Genomic DNA, 11,613 nt, shown 5'->3' on the forward strand with positions numbered 1-11,613 from the left:
CCTTCGAAAGGGTTTAGAGGTACAACATGAACATGAAATGTGGCCCCTGTAATCAACATTACCATTAATAAGAACATAAGTATTGAGATGACATCCTGTATATGACAGGTCTATATATCACATAGTTTATAATCTCATCTGGATTATAATGATCAAACTCATACGGTACATAAAAACAAGTCAAGGCCATGATTATATAATGAAATGAAAGTTACAATTTTAGGTTCTTGAAGGAAATGACCAGATGGCAAAAGGAGATGAAATAATATTCCTGACTGATGGGGAATCAAATAGTCCCATGGATTGTTTGGATTTGGTCAGCGATAGTGGCGCAATAGTAAACACTATTGCTTTGGGACCAAACCCAGACAAACTTTTGAAAAACATGTCAGATATATCAGGTGAGGTAAACAGCATTTGAATGAAAAATATTTCTGTAGGAAGTTAAATTAAAGACAATAATCAGAGATGATTTTTTTTTTTTTTACAGTACAACATCAACATGAAATTCTTAGTGTAAAGGATGTTTTCCTTACTCATGTCACAGGTGGGCAATATTTCGTTGCGGCAGATGGTTTGGATTCTAACGCACTTGTGGATGTGTTTGCTTCACTTACAACATCTGATGGAGATCTGACACAGCAGACAATCCAGGTGAGGTGGAACAGCAGGTCAGGACAATCCCCAAATACATCAACATTTAGAGTCCTTTCAATATTGTCTCCCATTTCTCCTGACAGCTTGAAAGCACTGAGTGGCGCTCAAATGCCTCTGTTTGGATTCATGGCTCTGTATTCGTTGACAGAACAATTGGAAACAACACACGTTTTTTAGTCCTTTATGAGATCGAATCCACCGAGCATCCTTGTAAACAGTCCCTCTGGACAAGTGTATGGTGATACAACATTTCAGCATGACCTTCCTACAAAGACTTTTACACTGAATATTGCAGAAACTGCAGAGGTGAGTCTTTGTGTGAATTCTTTTTAGAACCAGATGCAAGTATTCACTGAACCAGTAAAGTGGCATGAATTCAAAATGTAATCCAAATGTTATTGTTATGATTGTGTTATGATGATTATGAAAGTGCTACTTTGTCAATTGACTCCATCTCAAGGGTAATTTAGTTATTGCAATAGTTGTGTATGGACTATATTTATGTATGATTGCAAGTTCGCTTGAATTTTGACAATGTCATCTGATCTTTAAATTGTAGACAGGAAAGTGGAAATACAGTATTCAGAACGGTGGTAGAGCCCAGTCTATGTCAATAACAGTGACAAGTCGTGCTGCCAGTGAAGATGTGGCCCCTGTCACGGTCAAAGCTCACATGAGCCAACAGTCCAGCGATGGCAAAAAAACTCTGGTGGTGTTTGCAGAGGTCAACCAAAATGGAGTTCCAGTGATACTGGCAGATGTGAGGGCCACAATGGAGTCTGACACTGGGAAGAAGAAAACGCTGAAACTGTTGGATGATGGAGCAGGTGTATGGAGCTATTTTAGTGCCAGCAGAAATTGAATTGTATTTGACAGATTGAATTGAATCTGAGCACAAACTGAATTGTATTTGACAGATTGAATTGTATTCAATTCAGTTTTCATTATTTTAATTCAGTTTTCAAATTCAGTTTCTCTAAATACAATTCGGTTTTTCTCTAAATACAATTCAGTTCTCAAAATACAATTCAGTTTTACTCAAAATACAATTCAGTTTTACTCAAAATACAATTCAGTTTTTCTCAAAATACAATTCAGTTTCAGAGGCACTCATCCGGGGACTCTGGGCTAGGTAGAATAATAGCAATAATAATAATGTATTATAATGTATTATTAATCTCCGTTTAGGGTAGTTCAGAGATATTGAGCGTCAAAGTTTTTACATTCCATTATGTTTTGTGAGATGGAACCTTTGTATTTTATTAATTACTAATTCAAAAATGTCAACATTTTAAAAATAACACCACACAGGCAGACACACAATGGATCAGATTATGTAAAAAAAAAAAAAAAAATCAATTGTGACAAAAATGGAGATCGAACCTTACAATTCTAACGTCACGAGATCATTGGAGATCATCGAAAAGGTCCACCGTTTCTCTTGTCTGAAGTGTTTCAGGGTGAGGAAGCACTGACGGTGTTTCAGGTGGAGCTGGCGGACTCCGAGCGCTACTACTGCTGAGAGCGCGTCAGCAGCTACATACAGTTCAGCGGTCATGGAAACGTTCTGCACGTTGAAAGTTAGAAACGCCGCTGGCCCTAAAACCGTTCCTGCCTGGCCTTATTTTGAGAAAATGTTAATTTAATGTCTGTTCATCTATAGACCGACATGCCCAGCCGACGCGCAACATATTACATATTTTTCAGAAAAAGAAATACATATTCAGTGTCTTTCTGTATTTAGAGCCTGTCTGGACGAACAACGTTGATGTGATATTGCTAAGTAAAATACATAAATAATTATGTTAACAACTGATTTAGACCTACTCATATTATTTATTATTGTAGCTGGCATCTGCAGTATCATCATTTATGAATTAGCCTATTGGTCTATTCCATCATGGCAAGGTAAAAATGAGCTGAGAAACAACATTTCAACAGTTTATATATATAAAAAAACATTATAATGCATAGTTTACACTAACTTCAGAATATGAATCAATGTAGCCTATACAGTGACCAAATACCAATACAATAACAAATTGAAAAAGAACTATACAATCATAAAAAGACCATTAAAATATTGCATTCCTGTAAGTCTATGATGAGTGCGTTTACAGTCAGAGATCAGCCTGGGACGTCTACCATGACATGTGCTATGATGAGCAGTTTGAACAGGAGTATGATGAGTATGAGGAGAGTTGGTGGTGTGAGGTCCAGGCCGGAGAGAACTTCACCCTCAAGAGCGACGAGTTTGTCCTCTCACAGATGAAAGGATACTCTCCTGGTCAAGTACACTCACCTCTCTCTAACAAACATTCTCTCCCTTTCTCGCACACACGCACACACACGCGCACACACACACACACACACACACACACACACACACACACACACACACATACACATACACATACACATACACTGATATGATGCGTTTTTGTGTGACTATATGCCCAATTTGTGATACTCATTGTTTAACCTTAAACATACTTTAAGTGTGCCCACTCTCAGTAGTAAACAACATTCTTAGGAGCAGGCATATACCATAAAGTAACAGTGAGACCAGTTTAACTCTAAGGACATAGGAGCCTTACATTGGTCAGCAGGGTAGAACAGCATGGACACAGGATAGAGCCATGTATGGGAACTAATGTCAGTATTGTAAGTTACGAGGTAAAGCTATTCCCTCTCTGAGAACGGTATATAAGCTGTAACAAACAATCAGTACTTTGCTCGGCACCAGCCGTAGCCAAGCTCGGCATCCCTTATGTCGTAGCCATGCTTGAAGCTTGGACTTAACAGAGCATGCTGCCTTGGAAACATCTGTACAAGAGAATGCAACCCAGATCTGCCTAATACAATGATTACAATTCAACCTTCTCTCTGAGTCATCAATATATAATTTCCGGCCACCTGACCAAGAAAGATCTCCATATATCAGATGGCGTCTAACGAACAGGATGCTAGATTCAGCGAAACAGGTAAGGCATGATAACACAATGTGATTATTTGCTTTAACCTGAATTGCTGTTCTAGAACGAATCTACATTTTTTTCAAAAAGGAGATGTATTGATATTGGAAAGTACTAAATTAAAATATAGTTTGAATAGAAGGCGCTGTATAGTCAAAGACGGTGGTCAAAACACTGAGAGTTAGGATTTATTGAGATTCTGAACTTTGTAGAGAAACAAAGCAGAAGTCTATTGTGTAATGGAAATACTGTGGACAAACAGTACAGACTGAGATATTTATTGTGTATTAAGTTAGGGACAAGACCTTAAATACGTGATTGAAAGCACAGCACTTTGAGGAAAACTAAGTTTGAAAAGATTTGGCCATAATATTTAAAAGACTCTAAAGGGCTCTGCACACAGCGTGCGATTTCTGTTGCGCGTCAACGTTCCATTTTGAAGTTTGAATGGAAGTCTATGAGAACATCGCATTTACCCGCACACGGCCCCGATTTTAATCGCACGGCGAAAATTCGATTCCATTCATTTTGAATGGGAAAAGCACAAATTTGACAGTGCGACAAAACTCGCACGACGTGTGCTTTGTCCCATTCAAAATGAATGGAATCGAATGTTCGCCGTGCGATTAAAATCGGGGCCGTGTGTGGGTAAATGCGATGTTCTCATAGACTTCCATTCAAACTTCAAAATGGAACGTTGACGCCAACAGAAATCGCACGCTGTGTGCAGAGCCCTTAAGAGAAGTTTCAATCAACATAATTGATTACTAAAACCACATGTCTATTAACATCATGGGAAGCAAACTAGTATGAATGGCATGCAGAATGTTATCATTAAGAATGAAATGAATAACAACCACATTTCTGAACCAAGCATCACAACAGGGCGAGAGTGTTAAAACTCTGACCCTAGGCTATTAATAGAACGGAGACTGCTCCTGTAACCAAACACACACACACACACACACACACACACACACACACACACACACACACACACACACACACATACATAGACATATTTATCTCATATTGAAATTATCATACAAATCTGTATTAATTCAGTAGACATATAACATTTTGATTGATTTAGTGAACAGAGAAATACACATTAAGACTCTAAGACTCTATGAAACATCAAAGGAGGACATTTCTGATGGAGAAAACACAATTCAGCAAGAAAGACCTGGAATGTATTCTGACAATGCCTGTCGATTCTATTTCCTGACAGAATCAAGGAAATCAAGAGACATTGAGTGAAGGACTCAGAGACCGAGATGCTGTTAAGATCTGGTCTAATTAACCATTGCAGAAGTGGGGAGAGAAAGTTGCAGATGCTGAAGGAAGCTATTGCCGGATGAAACATGAGAAATGAGACAAACTAATGACATTTCAATGTGACAAACAATGGAAATGTTAATTCTTATGATTTAAGACAGAGACATGATGATGACGAGAGACTTACACATACTTTTATGTAGTCGTAATTGTTCAATTGTACTGACGCACGCAACTAACAGTGTCATCAGCAGTAAACAGCTGAATTCAACAGCACAAACTTACAAACTTTCTTCTAGGAATTCTAAGGGACGGGAACAACAGTCCAGATAACCCAATTAACAAACTTATGCTTAACATCTGTATTTTTGTTTCCAACTGTTTCTGAGCAGGTTAATTCTACAATCCATTGATGGAGAGCCTAAGATTTTATAGACTTAAGTCAAGAAAAGGAGGGGTGTAGTGTAATGATAATGCTAAAATTGTCTTAAGTTAATAAAACCTATTAACGCTGTGAACAGAGGCAAGAACACGTGCAAGAATGATGACTATCAAAGAATCAAATAGCACTCCTTGTTACCAGAAACACAAGGCCGTTCCTTTGATTGAAGATCTACTTCCAGACATTGACATATTGACATATAATGTACTTTGTATGATGAAACCGATGCCTAATTTATTTCTGATGTGGTCATTCATTGACTTTATTAAGAACTCCACATGTTTTTTTTTTACTTTCTTTTTATTGTAAACAAAACAAAACACGAACATGTCCCAACCCCCCCCCCACAAAATCCCAAGTGGTGCATCCCAGGACGAAGGATATAAATACATCTCCACATGTTTTTTAATAGAAATAATTTACCAGTCAACATTTACCAGTCTTACATCATGGGAGAAAAAAAAAAGAGTGAGCTGATATGATGCGTTTTTGTGTGACTATATGCCCAATTTGTGATACTCATTGTTTAACCTTAAACATACTTTAAGTGTGCCCACTCTCAGTAGTAAACAACATTCTTAGGAGCAGGCATATACCATAAAGTAACAGTGAGACCAGTTTAACTCTAAGGACATAGGAGCCTTACATTGGTCAGCAGGGTAGAACAGCATGGACACAGGATAGAGCCATGTATGGGAACTAGATAAAAGGATGGAGGTAAGGACTGCTCATTATAGCAGTCTTCCTCGGCACTCTGTCGACCCACAGCAGCACAGGAGCTCCTTGCCTTCCACGCTGCCCACTTCATATGCATAGTCCCATGTCAACTCTGTGCCTGCCTTGATACGCCTGGGCGTGGCGCGCACACACACACAAACACACAAACACACAAACACACATTAATGCCAATAGTGTACAACACAAACCAATGCACACAAGTATCAACTGCAAAAATCACAGTAAAGCGAAGATGCTAACAAGTGTCCTATACTAGTCTCATTGTTTTGCACACAATAATGCTAATGTGTTCAGGTCAAGCTAGGTCAAGATCCTTCACGAGACTCACTTGCTGGCGAAGAAGGCCACCCAGGGGAAACGCAGGTCGTGTGTGTCCACAAACACATTCTGAACAAACAGGTTAGGACTGCAGCTATGCTGTTTCGGGCGGAGAGGGAGGACAATATATGGTAAGGAAAGACCTTAGTTCCCTTTTACGAGTTAAACATCCAATTCATCCAGTGTACACACACAGTAAAGAAAATACACAAAGTTCAACACACACACACACTCACATTGAGGTAGCGTGCCAGGTTGCCTTCCAGTTTAGCGTCAATGATGTAGCATGATTCCTCGCCGTCAAAGAACTGCCGTGTGTTTTTGGGTCCGCTGTCTCCCCCTCCTTTGATGGTGGTCTGAGAGGTGGTGGGGGATTGGGTGGTGAGCCAGGACGCCACTTTACTCTTCCCGCTCTCCTCCGGCATGTGCGGTGGTTTCCTGTCCTCCGCCCCCCCTGCTGCTGTTATCCCGTCCTTACTGTCCTGGCTCCCTGAACAGGGGGGGGGAGGAATGAGAGGTGAGGGGGGGGAGCAAAAGCTCTACATCAGACACAGTACTGAGGTTTGTATTATATAGCTACACAATCACACACAGACACAGACACAGACACAGACACACACACACACACACACACACACACACACACACACACCTTCCTTGACCCCCTTGGCTTGGCCGCGTGTGGTGTAGCTCCTCCACACGGAGTTCCGAGTGAAGAAGATCTTCGGCACAAACGTGTCGTCCGAACTGTCACTCTCGTCATTGGACTCCTCCTCCTTCTCGTCCTCTTCGTTGCTGTCGTCACCAGAGGAGTCGCTCTTTTGGGCTCCTGGGAGTAGCAAGGACATGAAGGGAGGGAAGGAAGGAAGGAAGGAATGATGGAAAGCAAGCACGGTAGGAGAGAGATGGAACGGAAGGTAATGGTTAGGTCCGATCAGAAGACATCCCCGTAGCAACCCCCCCTCCTGATCTGTGAATGACCCTGTGACCCCCCCCGCCCGCCCCTCACCTTTGCCCTTGGTCTTGCCGGTGTTGTTTTGCGTCTGGGTCTTCGGAGCGCCCGTGCCCATGGCGAGGGCGGAGACGGGCACCTTCAGCCGGCTCATGTCCACGCCGCTCCCGTCGCTGTCAGAGCAGTGGGCCTCGCTCTCATAGCCCTCTTTGAACGCCTCCACGCTCTCGATGTGGTCCAGTTTGGCAAAGTACTTCCCGTAGTCCCCCATCTCCAAGCCCTGCTTTTCGGCAAAGTCGTCCGTCAAAATTTTCCCTGGAGGGAGGAGAGACAGAGAGATGAGAAAAAAAATAGAAATATGGAAATGATACATTTTGCAACCCTAGGTAGGATGCATTCCTTTGCTTCACCTCCCTCCCTCCCTCCCTCCCTCCCTCCTTCCCTCCTTCCCTCCCTCCTTCCTACCCTCCCTCCCTCCCTCCCTCCCCCTCTCCCTCCCTCACCAGCGTAGATGCAGAGGAAAGAGCCCTTGGCCACGTCGTCGAGGCAGCGGATCCCCCAGCCTTTGTTCCGCGTGTTGAAGAGCTGCAGATGCACCTGCAGGCCGTGCTGCACCAGCCTGTTGGTGCACATCTGACTACAGCACTTACACCTCTTATTACACTCATAGATCCTGAGGGGAGGAGAGAAGAAGAGAGGGGGAGGAGAGAAGAAGAGAGGGGGAAATTCATTAATTCATTGTTTGTTTGTTTATCCCATTATCCCTGTCCCCAAAAAGTCGAGGATCACAGGCCTGAATGACTACAGACCCGTTGCCCTGACCTCTGTAGTCATGAAGGTCTTTGAACGCCTCGTCCTTGCCCACCTAAAGTCCATCACAGACCCTCTCCTAGACCCCCTGCAGTTCGCGTATAGAGCCAACAGGTCCGTGGAGGACGCGGTCAACATGGCCCTACACCATGTCCTAGAACATCTGGACACGGCCGGGACCTACGCCAGAATCCTGTTCGTTGACTTCAGTTCGGCATTCAACACTATCTTGCCACCCATACTGGAGTGTGGGCTCTCTGCACTGCAGGTGCCTGACTACACCTGCAGGTGGATCACGAACTTTCTGTCCAACAGGACCCAGCGGGTGAAGCTCGGGAAGTCCATCTCTGAGCTGAGGACCATCAGCACCGGTTCCCCGCAGGGCTGCGTCCTGTCTCCCCTCCTGTTTTCCCTCTACACCAACTGCTGTACCTCCAGCCACCAGTCGGTCAAGCTCCTCAAGTTCGCGGACGATACCACCCTGGTAGGGCTCATCTCCAGGGGGGATGAATCTGCTTACAGGAGCGAGATTGACTTGGTGGTCTCCTGGTGCACCCGGAACAACCTAGAGCTGAATGCTCTTAAGACAGTGGAGCTGATAGTGGACTTCAGGAGGAACCCACCCCCTCCCTCTCCAATCATACTGGGAGGCACTCCAGTCACCACAGTGGAGTCATGCCGCTTCCTTGGGGTGACAGTCTCTCGGGACTTGAAGTGGGGGCCCCACATCGACGCCCTCACAAAAAAGGCCCAGAAGAGACTGTTTTTCCTGAGGCAGCTCAGGAAATTCCACCTTCCTAAGACCACGCTGGTGAACTTCTACACGGCCATCATTGAGTCCATCGTCACCTCCGCCATCATCATCTGGTTCCCCGCTGCAGCGGCCAAGGACAAGGCCAAGCTGCAGCGGGTGATACGCTCGGCGGAGAGGGTGATTGGCTGCCCTTTGCCCCCCCTTGAGGCCCTGTTTAAAAGTAGGGCTTTGGGGAGGGCCAGGAAGATCATGGCTGACCCCGCACACCCAGGACACGGTCTCTTCGCCCCGCTCCCCTCAGGCAGGAGGGTGCGGTCCCTAAAAACTGTGAAGGCCCGACACACAAACAGCTTTTTCCCCACAGCCATCCGGCTCCTAAATGCCGCTGCCCCCCCCCCTGACCTGACCCCTATCTATCTACCCTCCCTCCACCCCCACCCAGAGAGCTTTGGACTGTCTGGATATGAACACTTGAACACTTGATCTCTGCACTTTATATTTATATTAATTATGACTCTTGCACTTTGATGTTGGTTTGCACTGTCTTGTCCTGTCTTGCACCTGTCCTGCTGTAAACCGTGCTCCATTGTTCCAAACCAAATTCCTAACATGTTTACATGTCATGGCAATAAAAGTCTTCTGATTCTGATTCTGATTCTGATTCTGATTCTGACTTCGCAAAACGACACTGTCCGCTCTGTCATGTGGTCATAAGATAAGAGAGTGCGCTAGTGTTTGTGGGGGGGGCAAGCCAGACTGTGGGTTGGGAGGTGTGTGATTTTGTGTGTGTGTGTGTGTGTGTGTGTGTGTGTCTCACCCGGTCGGCAGGCACTCGTCCAGTCTCTTGCTGGTGTATCCGGCGTTGGGGTTGATCTGTCCTGGGGTGCAGGCTGTGGCCTGGAGGGTCAGCTGGTGACACGAACACTTGGACCTGGAGGAGAGACCAAAACATCATGGGTGACCTCAGCCAAACATAGGGAGGATTAGTGCTGATATACAAGGGTTACGGGGAGGTCAAAGGTCAAAAAGGTCAGACTGACTTGTCTCTGCAGCCGTCGGTACAGTCACAGCCGACCAGGAACTCGGAGCTGGTGTTGATGTAGACGCCGTCTTCAGGGATGCGCTCCTTACCTAGGACGAGAGAAACAAACACGGACCAGTCAACTCAGTATTCTTCAGGTAGTTTTACTGTATACTTTGTGGCAACCCTAAGGTACCCTAACACCATGTTATGGGGACCTCAACCAGTAATTTAAGAGCTCTCAGCACCACTGATAGAGGCCACCCCCCCGCCTCGTCATAGCAGGGAGATACAATTGGCCGTGGAAAGCGCACCACAGGCTCATTAGCCCAACTGTTGCACCTGTGCCTCCGGGCTGGAGGCCCAGATAAGGAGACGGCGATCAGGCAGAAGGGAGAAGCTAGAGGAACCAGAGTGGCAACGCGGCAGAGGATGAGAGCCGGACTCCGGCAATTATGTTTGACGGTCTTAACCTAACGTGTTCTGTTTCTGTCTCCTCGTGATGGTAGAGAGAGAGGCGACGGCAGCCTACCCCAGAGGAGCACCTCCCTCCCCTTCAAAGTACCCTCCAGCAGAGGAAGAAACTAAGTTGGACCATTCCCCCCGTTGAACTATTCTTATTTTATTAAAAAACGCCCGTAGAGGCTAAAGAGTACCCTGGTTTCCGTGTCATTCTCTGGCTTGGGTGTGCGTGTGTGTTCCCCCCCCCCCCCCCCCCCCCCCCCCCCCCCCCAGTGGAACTCAGTGGTCGCCACAACCTCCGGAGCCCCAACCTAACGTCTGGTCCTTACTGTATGCCATGTCTGGCGGAGGCGTGCCGTCGATCTCGTTGACGCAGGACAGCGGTATGTCCTCGCGGCCGTCTGTGACGTCACGGTTGTAGTAGAAGGGCTTCTGGGGCATGAACCTCAAAGCTCCTACACACAGAGAGAGACGGAGACAGAGGGAGATCTGTTTGATTGATCTTACAAACTCAATTGGCAGACAGACTGATCGATTGATTCGATTGTGACTGATTGTTTACCCATGTTGGGCCGTGTCCTCTGCTGGCCGGCCATCTTCTTCTCCTGGGAGCTGGCAGAGTTCATCTTCATCTTCTTGAACATGGGTGTAAAGAACCCCAAGAAAAGTTATTATTTTATGTTGATTAACCTGCCATACATTTGTAAACTGCTTTGTTATGTGATTCATATGTTGTTTGAATAGGATATCGGTGACTTTTATTTTGAAGAGCTTTAGGCAAAATGTGTATGTATTTTGGTTTGATTAGGCTTCCGTAGTTAGAAAGCTCACAAGTTCGCCATTTGGTGCTGAAGACAAAAAGAGATTGACGGTAAAGGAAGACAGTTTTAATGGACCCGTATGAGGCCATAAGTTCTTACGGTGCAATTTATGGTGCAATTTATGGTGCAATTTATGGTGCAATTTATTTGATTGTTTGATTATCACATGTGGACTTTCAAGGTTCAATTAAGGAAAGAAGAAGGAAATAAACACTTTAAGTTACAGCAGTAAGTCTCAAGCCTTTTCATATACGGGGATCCGTTACAGTAAGAACTTCACCTCGCTAACGACCTGCTACACCGGAGATTATCTACAAACGGACTACGGACTACGGATAACAGTTTCTATCGATTAAATTGAATACTTTTACTGACGAAAAGGATA

General features: G+C 44.8%; 1 protein-coding gene across 1 annotated transcript; it reads right to left on the reverse strand.

Annotated features, from left to right (window-relative positions):
* Window positions 1–6,083: 6,083 nt before the first annotated feature.
* LOC308149714 (histone-lysine N-methyltransferase SETDB1-B-like) lies at window positions 6,084–11,051 on the reverse strand (the record flags this gene model as incomplete). The annotated part of the gene is made up of 10 exons (XM_080522612.1): window positions 6,084–6,201; window positions 6,419–6,507; window positions 6,645–6,898; window positions 7,061–7,237; window positions 7,469–7,675; window positions 7,864–8,033; window positions 9,742–9,855; window positions 9,965–10,055; window positions 10,737–10,862; window positions 10,970–11,051. The coding sequence occupies 10 exons, from the start codon at window positions 11,049–11,051 to the stop codon at window positions 6,084–6,086; spliced, it is 1,428 nt and encodes a 475-aa protein (XP_080378738.1).
* Between the last annotated feature and the right edge of the window lie 562 nt (window positions 11,052–11,613).

This window comes from Nansenia antarctica (genome assembly GCF_963989245.1).
Source record: "Nansenia antarctica genome assembly, chromosome: 2".
NCBI classification, from domain to species: Eukaryota; Metazoa; Chordata; class Actinopteri; order Argentiniformes; family Microstomatidae; genus Nansenia; species Nansenia antarctica.